Source organism: Neltuma alba, unplaced genomic scaffold, assembly GCF_004799145.2.
Source record: "Neltuma alba isolate B1F8T4 unplaced genomic scaffold, ASM479914v2 tig00013235_pilon, whole genome shotgun sequence".
NCBI lineage: Eukaryota > Viridiplantae > Streptophyta > Magnoliopsida > Fabales > Fabaceae > Neltuma > Neltuma alba.
Window position 1 is genome coordinate 16,641 of NW_021637531.1, and position 17,039 is coordinate 33,679.

General features: G+C 37.7%; 1 protein-coding gene across 1 annotated transcript; it reads right to left on the reverse strand.

Moving 5' to 3' along the window:
- Positions 1-10,640: 10,640 nt before the first annotated feature.
- Positions 10,641-11,399, reverse strand: LOC114735576 (uncharacterized). Its single transcript, XM_028923271.1, has one exon. The coding sequence runs from the start codon at positions 11,397-11,399 to the stop codon at positions 10,641-10,643; it is 759 nt and encodes a 252-aa protein (XP_028779104.1).
- Positions 11,400-17,039: the final 5,640 nt, after the last annotated feature.

A 17,039-nucleotide genomic window follows, 5' to 3' on the forward strand; every position in this document is an offset into this window, starting at 1 on the left:
CATTTGGGCCTCTTACCTCCCCTCAATTTACGCCCACACCTCCGAATTCCTTGTCCCATGGCCGTTTCTTCCTGCCTCCTCCTTGGTAAACATATTTTTATTTCTGGGTATAGAAGAAAAATAGAATATTTAGGTGAATTAATTCTCTTAAACTTACTACTAGAAACAAGAGGATTTAATTATCAATTTTTTTAATCTAAATAACAAGTTTAGTCTTGAAAATAACTAATGAACAAAAAGCAATAAGATAACTATATCACTTGTATCACTCCAGTGGAAATTATGGGGCTGAGATAGCATTCAAAAGCATTTATAAATAAGTTTTAGTAAGTCTAGATAATTTTTTTCACATACTTACTCATACTTATCTTGTATTTTATAAATTATTATTGAAAAATTATTTATAAGTTATTCTAAATAAGCTGATAATCGTGTTTTTATTAAGGTGATGTAAGAAAATCTCTGTACACTGGATGGTAGAGCATGGTGTAAATCTAATTGTAACGTCCAATTCGAGTAGATAAGATCTCTTATTTCGGATCTCTGATGTAAAAGATGAAACTTTCCATTTGTTACGAATAAGTGGTATACTTCTAATCCTATCATGAAATTGGTTAAAAACTTGTTGAAAAAAGCTTATAAATCTTGAGGCTTTATTATGTTTGATGATTATTACCCATTTGCATGGTGTTTTGCCTAAGTTTTATTTTGCAAATCTATCTTGCAATTATATTCGAAATATTATTGGATACTAAATATGGGCACCTTTTTGAATAGGAATTCAAACTTGATTTGTAAAGAGACTAGTCTATTTTGTTAGACTTATTTGTACTCTATTTGATCTAAATTGACACGAGGCAAACACTAATGGCTTGACATTATGAAAATTTTAAATCGTGTAACTTCCCACTTGTAAAAAATCAAGATGTTATAAAACCAAAAGAAGAGAAAAGTTGGCTGACTTTCCTGCCTCCTCACACTTCATGAACAAGTGTTAGTTGAATCTCCATCATCATCACCATCTTCAGCTTATTACCTTAAGCAATTAATTGTGAATTCTGCTAGTGAGGAATGTCCAATGGATGGCGGAGAAGGCCAGCTGTAAGGAGAGCTTGAACAGTGGTAAAGATTCTAAGGAGGAAAAAGGAAAAACAAAAAAAATTAAAAGAAAGGAAAAGATAAATAACACCTTGAGACAATCATGCGTGCTTGAGCTTCTTTACCTACTCTTTTGACTCTCGGTCCTCACATGGCAATATTGGAAAAGTACGGGGTATCTGATGCCATTCCACCCGGAAGTGGGATGTTTATTCCCTTAATTTTGGGTTCATGCAAAGGGTGCCTTGTCCACTAAAAAAATACGGCCCACACACACACACGCATCGGTGTTTGGATTGGCGTCCGTAAAACTAACTTTTAGTCTAACTAGTTTTTATAACTGAAATTAAAGTAAAAATCAGTTATGATATATTTTGATAGTTGTTTTTAAAAAGTCAGTTGAAAAAATTAAAAGTTGTCTGTATGATTAATAGAAAAGTTAGTTTAGTTATAAAATGATTGAAAATGACATGAACTTTATTAAATAGGAGTGTTTGAAATTTTATGTTTTTAATGTGATAATAGCTTAAAAAATGCATTGTTACAAAAATATAAATATACATAATAGACAAACATGAATATAAATTAAAATCTATTTGGTCTGAATAAAAGCTTATTATACTAACGAAAGAGATAAAACTGTAATTTGAAAAGTCTAACTAAGATTGAAGGCAGAAGTTGGTTGAAATTCAATAGTTTTTCTCCATTAGTTTGTAATCCTAGTTTCACTCAATGAACTTTTGGCGTTACCAACTGAGGTGGGAGTTGTCTTTTGGATAGGGATGTGAACACAACGGAAAGTTGAGAAAAGCACTTATTTTTCAAAGAAAAATTGTTAGAAATCCTTCTATTATCAAATTGCGTATCGTAGATTTTTAATATTTTTTGTTTTGTATATGGTTAAATGTAAATTATACTACCTCCGATCCTAATTATAAAAACCAGTTAACTAATTTAAGGAGATTAAACAAATAAGTTGAGTTAGTTATTTGTCATAAATAGGTGTTATCTTTCCTAAAATATCGTTACTAATCAAGTGTATTGATTAGAACTATCATTATTAGAATGGTTAATTTGAAAAAAAATATATAAATATGAGAGACAAAGTGAATTAGGATCTTATATTTAGAATTAAAATAAAAATCAAATATGATTTTATATTAAGACTGGAAATAGTATATAGTTGAAAAATATTTACGGGTGGTTTTAGTAAACAAGTCAAGCTACATTTGAATAATAAATTTTAGAATTTTTCAACCATTTGTTTTTTTAAATGTAAATTTTACGTATATATTATCAATTATCAATCATCAATCATCGATGGTTAAAATATTACTTATGACTCTATCATTCCTTATTGTTATTTGCTTTTTTAAGTGGATAGTTTGAATATAGATAATGGCCTATGTGGCAAAACAATTTTGCCGCCATGTTCTTCTAGTTCTCCCCAAACTTCTCTCGTAGAATCACTTCCTCTTTCCATGTCCGTGAATTGGTTCCTTTTGGCTTCGTTTTCCCTCACATCAGCTGTCACACGGGGCTCTTCGATCTTTCTAGTGTTACTTTGCGTAAATCCTTACTGGGTTGCTTACCGGTGGTTCAGTAAAACCTTCAGCAATCGGGATCTTCTGTTGGGTTTCGGAACTTGAGGAAGCTAAATTTCTCTTGTTTTGTGATGATAATTTCAGATTTGATAACAACGATAGAATCTTTATGGGTTAGTTCTGGCCTCTTTTTTGTTCCGCGTCTTGGTTGGTAGCTGACAGGATAAAATCAATTTCTGTTTAGAATTAGAAACTCAGAATCCTGGGCGATTCTTTGATTCTTTAAGGGGTATTTGAGTTTCTTATCTGCCTCAAATTTCTGTATTCCCTTTGCATTCTCAATTTGAGTCTATTCCGTTGGATAAGACAGCATCTTTTTAAAGCACATCTTTGTTTCCCCTTTGAAACCCACTTGTTTTCTGGGATTGTGAGGTGCTTAGCGTTGTTCTTGCCCAATTTTCCTGTTTCGATATCCACCTCTCGAAGTCACTGGTCGAGAATTCTGTTTACTAGCTTTAAACGGGCAAAATTCTCTGGATTTGACAGTGGTTCTTTCCCTAGACTGCCTGGAATTAGCTCGAAGTCGTATCCAGTGCCTCCTGGAACTGTTTCTTGTTACCTTGTGTTGGTTACTGTTGTGGATGAGTTTGCTCTATGTAGTTGGATTTGGCCTAAAGTTGGGGCATCTACTTTTGGCGCTGTGTTGCTGGATTGTATCAATCATATGTACATGAACTGGTTCAACAACGGAGGAATTATGGAAACCAAGGTTGGTTTTCTTGGTGGCGGCGGCAAGATGAGGCTCGAGTGGTGGGATAAGATCTCAGGCAATAGTTGTAAAATTCATCAACACTACTACCAGTGTATTGGATCCAAGAAAGTTCGGAGAACTCTGTGGAGAAAGCTTTTGCTGACATGGGTACTGGGCTGGATCGTGGCATCTTTGTGGATCTTTTTCTTCATGACCATTCAAGCTACTGAGAAGAGGAAAGAGACTCTAGCAAGTATGTGCGATGAAAGGGCTAGGATGCTTCAGGATTGTGAATGTTCAGAGTAATAGGACAAATGAAATAAAGAAGGAGAGAGGAAAGAGAAAAGTGAGATCTGAATGGTACATTGTATTAACCACAAAGCACCGTAATACATATGAGATATTTATAACTAGTGAATACACTTTGGTAAATCCGTCCCTCTTGACAATTTGACTAAACTAACTAACTCGGTGGATTACAGCTGTCATGAGTAACTACACTAATATCCTCCCCTTAAACTTAGAGAAAATGACAGATAAAGCCACTCCAATATATACAATTCCAGTTTGGATCCTGGAATTGTAGAAATGACAGATTGGGTCATTGACCCAATCTGTCATTTACATAATGAGGGCAAATGGACAAATTCGCCCTTATTTCAATTTTAAACAAGGACAAATTTGTGACGGCTGAGTGAAAATAGAAACAGAGCAAGAGGCGGGAAGCAACGAGACCGTGGAGGAAGCGATTTTTCTCTGTGAAGAAGGCAGATTTCGGGAAGGGAGAAAAGGGCTGCCAGTCGCATGTGGTAGAAGAAGCAAATCCGGTGGTAGAAGAAGAAGGGAAATTAGGGCATTGGCGCTCATTTCTTTCCTTCATTCAGTGGCTGTGAAAGAATTTATTCAGGTTCTCTCCGTTCATTTCTTTCTCGGCTCGAATAACATAGTTTCATTTCATTTGTAGTTAATCTGTTTTTCTGCATATACTGTTATCGCGAGCGTTTGTTGATTCAGTTGGAAAAAATTTTGTTCCTGAAAAAATCCGAGAAAATGACACTAAGTTCTTTTAGCGGCAAGGTGGCGAGGTTGTTACAGAGGAAGTAATTTGAATATAGAGATTGCAGAACTGATGTTGTGGGGATTCCGAACTTTTTCTGGCTATTGTTGATGAACTCACTCTTAAAGTGTTTTGATCATTACGAATGAGTTCTAATTTGCATTGTCTTGTGGGTATAATTTTTTCTGTTAAAGGTTGAACTATTTCGTTTGACATGAATATATATAATTGTTCAATTGCATCATTTTGCTTGGGCATCACTATTTTGGAAGTAGACAGACCCGTAGAACAGAGTATCTAAGGTCGTTCTTCTATGTCAAGCATGGCTGCTAAGTGAGGGTGGAGGGAAATAATGTATCCTTGATTATTAGAGTCCACTATTTTTATGCATGTTGCAAAAACAATCAGTTCAAGCAAAAAGATTGCTAATTGGGTCTGCTCCTTATTAAGTCATCGTAGATCATGTATTTGAATTGTTGAGGATTTATTTTTGTATCTGGAGCAAACGTTATTGAAATTGAACTGGTTTCCTGCATGTCTACAACTGGAGACGTTCGGTTTGTTCTCTTGTTATAGAAATGTTTGAACGGATTAGGTGATGATGGTTGTTGATGAAAATTGATGGCTATTGCAGGATAACAAATATGTCAGCTGATGAACAAGGTCCATCTAAACCTGTGAGGAGCGGGTTGCCTCTGTTTAGAACTGAGTTTATGAATAAGTGTAAGAAGAAGTTCAAGAATGTGACCCAATGCACTAAAGCAGTGACAAAGGCATGGAAAGAACTGCCTGAATCAGAGAGACAAAGATATAAAGATGAGGCAAAGAAAATAAGGCCACCAAAGGCAACAACGAGCAACTACCAGCTTCCTTTTCATTGTCGTAGTGCACTAGGACAGTTCATTTCCTTGGCAGCGTATGTTAAGGACAACAAGGATCTGAAAGACGAGGTTCAAGCAATGGGGTTGTCAAGGTTGCTAGAGTTGAGACTTCGTAGACTCCCTCGAGACATTTGTGCTGCTATGATGTGTTCATATGATCCACCAACGCAGCAATTTCTCATTAGGGGAATGTCTAGAAAACTGGATGCAGTAGATGTGCAAATGCTCCTAGGCATACCCCATGTTGGGAGAAGGGAGGTGACATCTGAAGTTACTGAGGACGACCCTGCATTTATAAGCCTTAGGCTTAATTATTTCCAGAAGTCTTATACAGATATTTTGAAGGTGATAACATCTGGACAAAAGAAGGGTGATGAATTTAAAATGTTGTTTATGCTCCACACACTTGGAACTCTGTTATGCCCCACTTCTAGTGGAAGAGTAAGTGAGCGACTGATAAAGGTGGTGGCTGCAACAAAGGATTCATTTGTGGAATATGATTGGGCTACGTTTGTGGTGCAAGAGCTGTCGAAGGAGATGGAAGATTATTTGAGGGTTGTGAGGAAGCAGGATGGCAGCTGCAATGTTGGTGGATGCATATACCTGTTACTGGTATGCATTTTTTTTATTAGTTATTGTTTTGCCACTGTAACAGTGTTAATGTCATTTAATTGGTGATACAGCTATATTTGCTTGAGTATTTTCCTATAACTGAAAGTGCAAAGCATGACCACACTGAGGCCATATCATTCTGGACGGATAAGAGGGTCAACGAAATGAGTAATAAAGAAAGAAAGAGCCGTATTGGACTTCTCTATTCAGAAGGGCGTGCTAGAGTGCCTGATAATAAGGGAGGAAGCGAATCTGTACCTTATCTAGACCCGGTAAAGGCAACCTTGTTAAATAGTGATTTTGTTTATATTATTTAGTAATATGTCATGTTTACAAACTTCTGTAACCTTCTCAAATATTTTTGAAATAACAATACATACTGAAAATTTTTTTGGTTTCCTATAGGAGTTGAAGGATTTGCATGAGATGATAGAGAAAATAGCAACAAACTTGTGGCTATTGTTGACAATGAGCTGATGAAGGTACAGCTGGGAAGGGAGTACAGGCCGAAATCTAACAATAAAAGGCATGTACGGCCCCATGAGGAAGAACAACTTGAAGGTGAAGCTGATGGAGAAGATGATGGCGAGAAGGACAAGGATGGTGATGCAGAAGATGATGGTGAGAAGGACAGGGATGGTGATGCAGAAGATGATGGTGCGAAGGACAGGGATGGTGATGGAGAAAATGAAGATTCTGAGCATGATATTGAGGAGGAAGAAGGTGAAGAGGAAGATATTGAACAAGTATCATTGCAATTATCTCCTATCACCATCATTCACCCAGATGCTGAAGGAGGAGCATCGGATGAAGAGGAAGTACCGGACAAGGCAGAACAAGTAAGAAGATCGAAAAGGCCGATGAAGCCCGCCCCAAAACTACAGTCTCCCTGGGTTGTGCCAAAGGTTGTGAAGAGAACAAACCGGAAGATGGATGACAAGGAAAAATTTTTCATCACTGTCTCCAAAATGTGCAGTTCAGCTGATGGTGACAAGTAAGCCTTTTATTGCTATTAAATAAATGTGAATGAAACTTTTTGTGGCCTGTGTAAGCAAAATGAGTACTTGATCTGCAGGAGGTTGGTTGAGTTGTATGACTTCCATGTAACTCGTGATGATCTAAGGTCATTGGGTGGAATGCATAGAGTTAGTAACCATGTAATGAAATCTCCACCTGATTAGCTATTGTGTATAACAGATGCTGTGCAAGCTGAAACTTAAAAATTTTCTCATGTGTCAAACAGGTCATGTCAATGGTGTGCCACATGCTGATGGGAGAAATAAAAGAGGGGGGTGGACAAGTTAGACGACACATATTTGATGCCTACTTTATGGTAAGATTGCTGTAATATTACTTAATTTCAGCAATAGTTTATGTCAATATGCTTATAGTGTCATATTTTGCAGTCCAAACTTTGTAGTCCAGGGTGGAGTGTTGCAGTGAGCAAGAAGGAACTACAAGAGGAACATGTTGGTTACAACATTGGGGATTGTGACTTGATTTTTGGACCAGCACTTGTAGACCAACACTGGTTCTGCTTTGTGCTGGAGCCGAAGGTCATGAACTTCTACGTGCTGGATTCACTGAACGTATATGTTAGCGGGCAGCCAAAGAAAAAGAACAAGCAGAAGGGAACAATTGTTGACGATATGGAAAAGTTCCACAACATTTGTGTATGTACCAATTATTATTTATAATTAATCTGTTCCATTTTTATTTCATTGATTGCTATTGTTTTATCCAGCGGGACCGGTTTCACGATATTATAGAATTGGTTCAGCCAAAGTTGATTGGGAAGAAGCCAAAGCCTGATATAATTTATCCTGATGTTGCAAAACAAAACAACATGTGAGTGTGATTAACTTTTTTGTTCTTTAAATTGATTGGTTGGCTGGATGTTATTGGGCAAAATTGTTAACACGTCATGACATGCTGTGTGCAGCAAGGACTGTGGAGTCTATGTTATGCTATGGTTAAAATCGTGGCATCCACAGGCAGCGCTTAATTATACTCCTGTACGTTTTATGTAATTAATTATCGTTTGTTGTGATTGATTATTGCCTTATGTGACGAGGAACTCAATGTCTGTGCAGGATCAAGTGGCTCAATTTAGGCGTGATCTAATGTGGTGGATGGTTAATCATCCTAACAATGCATGTCGTGATGCTGCCTTAACACTATTGGAGGAACAAGAAGATACTAGAAAAAGCAAACGACAGCGATCAACTCAATAGGAGTGTCAAGAATTAGTATTTACATGTGTATAGGACAATTTGGAAAGGTTTCTTCAATAGTAACCATGTAATTTCATAGGGGATGATGTTGTACCGGTAATGTACATAGTCAAATTCTGGGTGATTATCAAGTTACGACTTGTTATTAAGTTCAGTACTTAGATCTATTTAAAGGATGACTATAACATTTTTATCGTTACCTATATTCGTTTAAGCAAATAACTAGTCACTGATTTGTAGTTAGTGGTGCGCAATGAATAATTATATTCATTCACTAGTTCGATTTGAGAAAGCACTAGAAGTGTGTAATCATTACCTACATCTGTGTAAAAAATAACTACTTACTATATGAACGTACGCAGAAATGGCCCATGAGGAGTTTCATTGAGAGTCAGTACAAGTGATGAGGTTATTACCCACAGCTGATCAACAATTCACTAGAAGTGTGTAGGCATTACCTACATCGGTGTAGAAAATAACTACTTACTATGTCAACGTACGCAGAAATGGCCCATGAGGAGTTTCATTGAGTCAGTACAAGTGATGACCTTATTAACAACATCTAATCACCAGTTCACTAGAAGTGTGTAGGCATTACCTACATCGGTGTAGAAAATAACTACTTACTATATCCACGTACGCAGAAATGGCCCATGAGGAGTTTCATTGAGAGCCAGTACAAGTGATGAGGTTATTACCCACAGCTGATCAACAATTCACTAGAAGTGTGTAGGCATTACCTACATCGGTGTAGAAATAACTACTTACTATGTCAACGTACGCAGAAATGGCCCATGAGGAGTTTCATTGAGAGCCAGTACAAGTGATGAGGTTATTACCCACAGCTGATCAACAATTCACTAGAAGTGTGTAGGCATTACCTACATCGGTGTAGCAAATAACTACTTACTATGTCAACGTACGCAGAAATGGCCCATGAGGAGTTTCATTGAGAGCAGTACAAGTGATGAGGTTATTACCCACAGCTGATCAACAATTCACTAGAAGTGTGTAGGCATTACCTACATCGGTGTAGAAAATAACTACTTACTATGTCAACGTACGCAGAAATGGCCCATGAGGAGTTTCATTGAGTCAGTACAAGTGATGACCTTATTAACAACATCTAATCACCAGTTCACTAGAAGTGTGTAGGCATTACCTACATCGGTGTAGAAAATAACTACTTACTATATCCACGTACGCAGAAATGGCCCATGAGGAGTTTCATTGAGAGCCAGTACAAGTGATGAGGTTATTACCCACAACTGATCAACAATTCACTATAAGTGTGTATGCATTACCTACATCGGTGTAGAAAATAACTACTTACTATGTCAACGTACGCAGAAATGGCCCATGAGGAGTTTCATTGAGAGTCAGTACAAGTGATGACCTTATTAACAACATCTCATCAACAATTCACTATAAGTGTTTAGGCATTACCTACATCCGTGTAGAAAATAACTACTTACTATATGAACGTACGCAGAAATGGCCCATGAGGAGTTTCATTGAGAGCCAGTACAAGTGATGAGGTTATTACCCACAGCTGATCAACAATTCACTATAAGTGTGTATGCATTACCTACATCGGTGTAGAAAATAACTACTTACTATATGAACGTACGTAGAAATGGCCCATGAGGAGTTTCATTGAGAGCCAGTACAAGTGATGAGGTTATTACCCACAGCTGATCAACAATTCACTATAAGTGTGTATGCATTACCTACATCGGTGTAGAAAATAACTACTTACTATGTCAACGTACGCAGAAATGGCCCATGAGGAGTTTCATTGAGAGTCAGTACAAGTGATGACCTTATTAACAACATCTCATCACCAGTTCACTAGAAGTGTGTAGGCATTACCTACATCGGTGTAGAAAATAACTACTTACTATATCAACGTACGCAGAAATGGCCCATGAGGAGTTTCATTGAGAGCCAGTACAAGTGATGAGGTTATTACCCACATCTGATCAACAATTCACTAGAAGTGTTTAAGCATTACCTACATGCACGTTTGTCATGCACCAATAACTACTCACAGTAGCATAATTGTAGATAGGAAATATAACATGACAGCAAATGCATCACAACTTCAACAATAGAATAGAGAATAACAACATCACTTTAGTCATTAACCAACAATCATCAAATACATCACAATAACTGATTTACATATGTTTCATGACAAGTGGACATTAAGATAATGCTTCCACTTAATGTTTCATTGTCAAGGACATCACCCACCCAACCGTCCACAGTAATTACAATGATATAACAATAACAGTTAAAGCATTGACCAACAAAAAACATACCTAACAACATAATGCCAACATGGCCATTAACCAAAAACCAACATGGCCAATACATTAAACTATTTACATTTTTTCAATCAAAAAAATGGCCCTACAGTGCTAACAAAAAAATGACGCATCACATGGTGTACATCCCAAATCAACTTGGATTTGGGTTTTTGCACGTCCTTCTAGTATGTCCAACTTGATGACATTGAGTACAGCGGTATATCTTTTTGTCTTGGTATTGTGACTCATGCCTTGTAATCTTAGGCCTTCCAGGAGCCCGACTTGTGATTGGGGGTTGCAGCAAAATTTGATTAGATATATTCTCCATCCTATAGTCATTTAAATTTGGCATGTCAATTGTGACCACCGGAATCATGCACCTCCCATAAATCTTCTGCTGACATGAAAATTTGTACCATCCCTCAATGTAATCATAAATATCACCATGGACAGTTTTCACCGCTGCACAAGCATGCCTACATGGAATCCCCGTCATCTGCCACTCTGCACAACTACAATGGTGCAAGCTGAGACTCACTCGGTGGTGTCCACGTGAGGTTTGGACATTGACATTTCCCCTACCATAATCTGTTGTAATGAACTGCTTACTAACCTCCACATTTTCCTTTACTTTGGTCTCTATCTTTGGCCCTATACAACTCTTCCATTTTGTCATTGCCACACTTGATGCTTGCATCTTTTTCGCAACTTTCTCACGATGCTCATGAATCATTTGGGCTACATTGTGCTTTCTTTCCTTGACCATCCAAGCATTGAATGATTCAGCAATATTGGTGGTTATATTATCCCATCGTTTATATGGGAACTTGCTCACAGCCCACTTATCTACATCCCCATGATTGTTAAGCCAGTCAAATAACTCTGGAGAGAACTCCCTCATTTCTGCCATTGCCTTGTCAAATTCATCGTCAACCCTAGCCCATGCAATTTTATTAAGAAGCATTAATGCATCCTCTTTGGAGCGTGTTCTGCTCCTTTTACCTCTGTTCAATTTCAGCCACTCTGCACAAAGTTTTCCTTAACGTGCCTATAACAATAAGCATGCCTGTCAGAACCGAACACTGATTGTACAGCTCCTATTATGGCATTATGACGGTCTGACACAATAGTTAATGGCTTTGAGCCAACTATCTTTTTAATCATAGACATAAACCAAGTCCAGTCATCAATTGTCTCTCCCTTTACAATAGCCATTGCAAAAGGCAACAGCTCATTATTTGCATCATATGCTGAACCTGCGAGGAGTGTTCCCTTATATGGTCCAGATAAATGAGTTCCGTCAACATACAGAACGGGTCTAGCACCAGCCAAGAAACCCTCTATACAACACCCGTATGCGATGAACACACGCTCAAATCTGTAGTTAGGACCAGCTACCCATTCAGCTACTGTTTTCTCATCGGTTTCCTTCAGCCTTTGGCATATCCATGGTATTAACATATATGAATGTTCAGGTCTACCATGTATGTCTTCTATTGCCTTCTCCTTCGCCCTATATGCCTGTTTATATGTAACATTCAGACCATATTCTGTTTGCAATTTTGTCCTTATTTCACTTGCCCGCTTGTCAACATGGTTCCTCACCTCATCGATAATTATACAGGATGTCATATTAGATCTTGCACACTGTCTAACTTGCAAATTATCTTGGGCACTATGGACATGCTCATTAATGAATGTGGTGACACGAAGATATGGAACATTCTTCCCCAATGCACTTGCACATATTTTCCATGGACAACCTTCCACTTTGCAAATGACAGACATTCTCTCTTTGCTGTTCCTCAAAAATTTAAGCTTAAAGTTATGTGCGATGCTAAACTTGTACAAATACTCCCTAAACAAACCAGCATGTGCAATTTTCTGCCCCACGCCTGTAAAAAGTTCCAACCATTTACTATAGTTCATCTCAGTAATTTGTGCCACTGCATTCCCTCCACTGGAGCTTGGGCCTTCATGCGGGCCATCACTGCCTACATGTGAGCCACTTGAGACTTGATAAGGAATGCATTCAGCAGTACTTTCATGACTCACATGCTCATAATCGTTTCCCAAACTGATATAAGATACAGCCATTTCCTGGCGTGACAATCCCAACCATCTTTCAATTTCGGATCTGCATACATAATAACTACAATTGTTAGCATATTGACAACATCTGTTCCTACATTCACTACATTATCACAGCAAATAGCAACTTACACCAGCAAAGATTTTTTTACTTACATTTGTGTATCAGTCATCTCATGTGGTTCTGTCTCAATTCTGCATGCACGATAACTACATTTGTTAGCATATTCACAACATCTGTTCTTACATTCACTACATTAGCACAGCAAATAGCAACTTACACCAGTAAAGATTTTTTTACTTACATTTGTGCATCAGTCATCTCATGTGGTTCTGTCTCAATTCTGCATGCACGATAACTACATTTGTTAGCATATTGACAACATTTGTTCTTACATTCACTACATTAGCACAGCAAATAGCAACTTACACCAGCAAAAATTTTTTACTTACATTTGCGCATCAGTCATCTCATGTGGTTCTGTCTCAATTCTGCATACACGATAACTACAATTGTTAGCATATTAACAATATCTGTTCCCACATTAACTACATTAGCACAACAAATAACAACTTCAACCAGAAGAAATTTATAACTTACATTTCTTGATCATTGATTTTATGTCTTTCAGTCTCATTGCCTTTCAATGATACATACACATGCGCAATGATGTCATTATGCACAAAAAGATTTCTAACTCCGCTATCATCAACAAGATTAATTAATGTCCTCTCATCATACTTGACAGTATACTTCATGTCCCAACTGCTACCATCATAACCACTGCATTCTGATATAGTTGCCCTTAAATCTTCAAGTGTCATTCCATCTTTTATCGTTTCTGCATGTACTCTGCCTCCATGATATCTAACTTGACCTTCAGGACTAATAACAAATTCTCCATCTACATGAAAGTAACAAAATAATTCCTTCCCAGGAGTGGAGCCAATATTACAATTCATTGTGCAAGCCAAGCTGAAACAATTGAATAATCATTACGTTAGTTCACCGATAATGATATTTTCTCACTTCTTTAAATAAAGATAAATGACAGTACCTCTTCACTCATTAACAACTTTAGTTTATGCTTTCACACTTTAACATTAGCTATTAACTATAATATCTACCCTATCATAACTGTCATGCCTCAAACTTCAATGTCATGCAATCAGCTTCGACTTTCTCCCAAAAACAATCCTCCATTCCCCAACACTAATCACTGTAAACCCTACCAAAAAGCAACAAACCCCTATGGATAAATGCTTCAGCTCAGGCAAATAAAAATACGAACTTCACTATACCAACGAAACGCTATAAGTACGCATGCTTCGACCTTTGTACGTAACCCCATTTACTGTATCAGCTTCGTCGGAGAAAACGTTGATAGACCCATATTGATAAATGATCATGGTAGGGGATGAAAAGACGAAGATTGTGGTGCACAAAATTACTTCACTTGCTTTTTTCAACCTCATTTAGATTTCAAGACCAAGAACGTCTACCCAACCATACCCACAATCACAATACTTCAAAATGAAGAACAAAACCACCGTGATTAGACCCCAGGATGAATAGACGATAACTGTGGTGTGAGAAATTACTAACCTTGCTTGCTTCAACCACCTTCCAAGGTCCCACCGTCCAACGTTCTCCACCTTTCTGCAGTATAATTCTACAGAGCCATAAGTGTCATCGACATTTCCTTGCTTCAGTATAATTCTTTTTGCTTTTACATCAGAAGGGCGAATTTGTCCATTTGCCCTCATTATACAAATGACAGATTGGGTCAATGACCCAATCTGTCATTTCTACAATTCCAGGACCCAAACTGGAATTGTATATATTGGAGTGGCTTTATCTGTCATTTTCCATAAATTATGGTGGGGAGACAGGTGGATCCCCAACACTAAGTTTACTACGAAAATAAGAAAAAGTAGAACCAGAAAGTGGCTTTGGTTAAAATGTCAGCCACTTGATCATTGCAGGAATATGAAGAACTTCTAGTTGCTTGCATAAGACTTTCTCCCACGAACGAAGAAAAGATCCAACTCCATATGCTTTGTCCGATGGTGCAAAATAGGATGTGAGCTAAGTGAACAGTGCTTGCTTGGATTGTCACAGAGGACTAATGGCATCTCTGAACATGTATAACACATAAACTCCGATAATAAAGATTGAAGCCAAAGAACTTCAACAACAAGCAGAGGCAAGACTACGAAATTCTGCTTCTGTGGAAGAGAACGTGCCACTGTATTTTGCTCTTAGCACTCCAAGAAATGAGATTCCCTCCAAAATAAACACAATATCCTGAACTTGAACGCCTGTCATCAACATCAGTTGCCCAGTCTATCGTCGTCTGAAAAGGCTATCAGTTGAAGGGACTGAGGTTTGTGTAGAGTGAGACCATAGGATATGGTCCCTTTAAGGTAACGGAGGATTCGCTTTACCGCTGTCCAGTGATTTTCAGATGGATTCTGCATGTATTGACAAACTTTATTAACACTGAAAGCTATTTCAGGTCTTGTAATGGTGGCATACTGTAAAGCACCAACAATAGACCGATAAAGATGAGGGTCAGCCATTGGAGAGGAAATCAGATTGAGAAAGTTTGAAACCAGAGGTCATAGGCGTCTTTACTGGTTTACAATTAGACATACCAGCACGAGTAAGTAGATCCGTGACATATTTTTTTGAGATAGCAAGAGACTACCCATAGAGCCTTTTTGAACCTCAATACCTAGAAAGTAATTCAGATCACCAAGATCTTTCAGAGCAAATTCATCAATAAGTTGGGACTGTGAGTTCTGAATTAGTGTGGAGGAGCTACCAGCAATGATAATATCATCAATAAAGCAAGCACATAGATGACTACTGAAGAAGACCTCATGATAAACAAAGAGGGGATCACAACGACTTGGCATAAAACCAAACTTTTGTAGAGCAGTAGTTAATCTGTGAAACCAAGCACGAGGTGCCTGTTTGAGACCATAGAGAGCTTGTGTAACTTGCAAACTAGATGAGGATTGTTATTATCCTCAAAGCCAGGAGGTTGCTTCATGTAAACATCTTCTTCTAACACACCATTTAAGAATGCATTTTCACATCAATTTGTGAAATAGACCAGTCATTAAACAACAGCAATAGTAAGAACTGTTCGAATAGTTGTAGGTTTGACAACAGGGGAAAATGTTCATTATAATCAAAACCATAGGTTTGATGAAACCCTTTAGCAACTAGACGAGCTTTATATTTGTCAAGAGTACCATCTTGTTTTTCCTTCTTCCTCCAGACCCATTTGCAACCAATAACAGGATGATTAGATGGTGGTGGAACAAGGGACCAGGTTTTGTTGTTTAGTAAGGCTTGATATTCAGATTTCATGGCATCATACCAATTAGAATCTTTGATAGCAGATTCACAGAAGTAGGGTATAGGAGATATAGAGGAGGTGGTGGTGAAGAGTTTTGGTTTGAGGATACCAGATTTTGACCTTGTTTGCATTGGATGACAGGATACTACAGGCTGTGCCATTGAAGTAGATAAAGGAGACAAGGTAGATGGAACAAGGTGTGCCTCATTAGCAGAATTAGAGGTGTTAGGAATTGAAGAAGAGGAGGAAGTAGAAGGAGAAGAAGATGATGAAAACAGCTGGAAGAATATGTGAGTATGAGGGAGAAAAGGAGTGAGGTGTAGAGGTAACAGTATGAGACAAAGGAAGTAACAGGTACAAGAGGAATATGAGATGGAGTGATAGACCCATAGTGAGAAAACAAGAGCAGAAGAAGTAGGAGAAGGCTTTGCACGATAAGGAAGGATTGTTCATGAAATTTAACATCTCTAGAGAGATATAATTTCGCCCAGAAGGAGCCAAACATTTGTACCCTTTGTAATGAGAACAATAACCAAGGAAAGTACATCAACAGATCGAAAAGACAATTTATGAGAATTGTAAGGAGAATAATGGATAGCAGGTTATAGCCAAACACTTTTAAGTGAGGTAATCAGGTTGTTGTGTGGAAAAGTTTAGTAAAAGGGATTTCAAAATTAATAGCTGAAGAAGGGAACTCGATTAATGAGATAGGTGGCAGTTAAAAAGGCATCAGACCAAAAGGTAAGAGGTAAGTTAGCATGAGCTAGTAAGGTTAGACCAGTATCAACAATATGTCTATGTCTTCGTTCAACAGTACCCATTTGAGTAGAGTATAAGGACAGGACAAACGATGGACAATACCATTTTGAAGTATAAAAAGGGATCAAAGGCTTTAAACTCACCACCTCCATCAGTTTGCAGAGACTTGATTTTGTAGTCAAGTTGATTTTCAATCATAGTTTTAAATTGAATAAACAGATAGATAGAGCAGCAGCTTTATTTTTAGAGGGTATAGCCAAATGAATTAGAGAAAAGGCATCAACAAAAGGCAATGTAGTAAGTAAAACAGAGGAAGAAACACAGGGAGA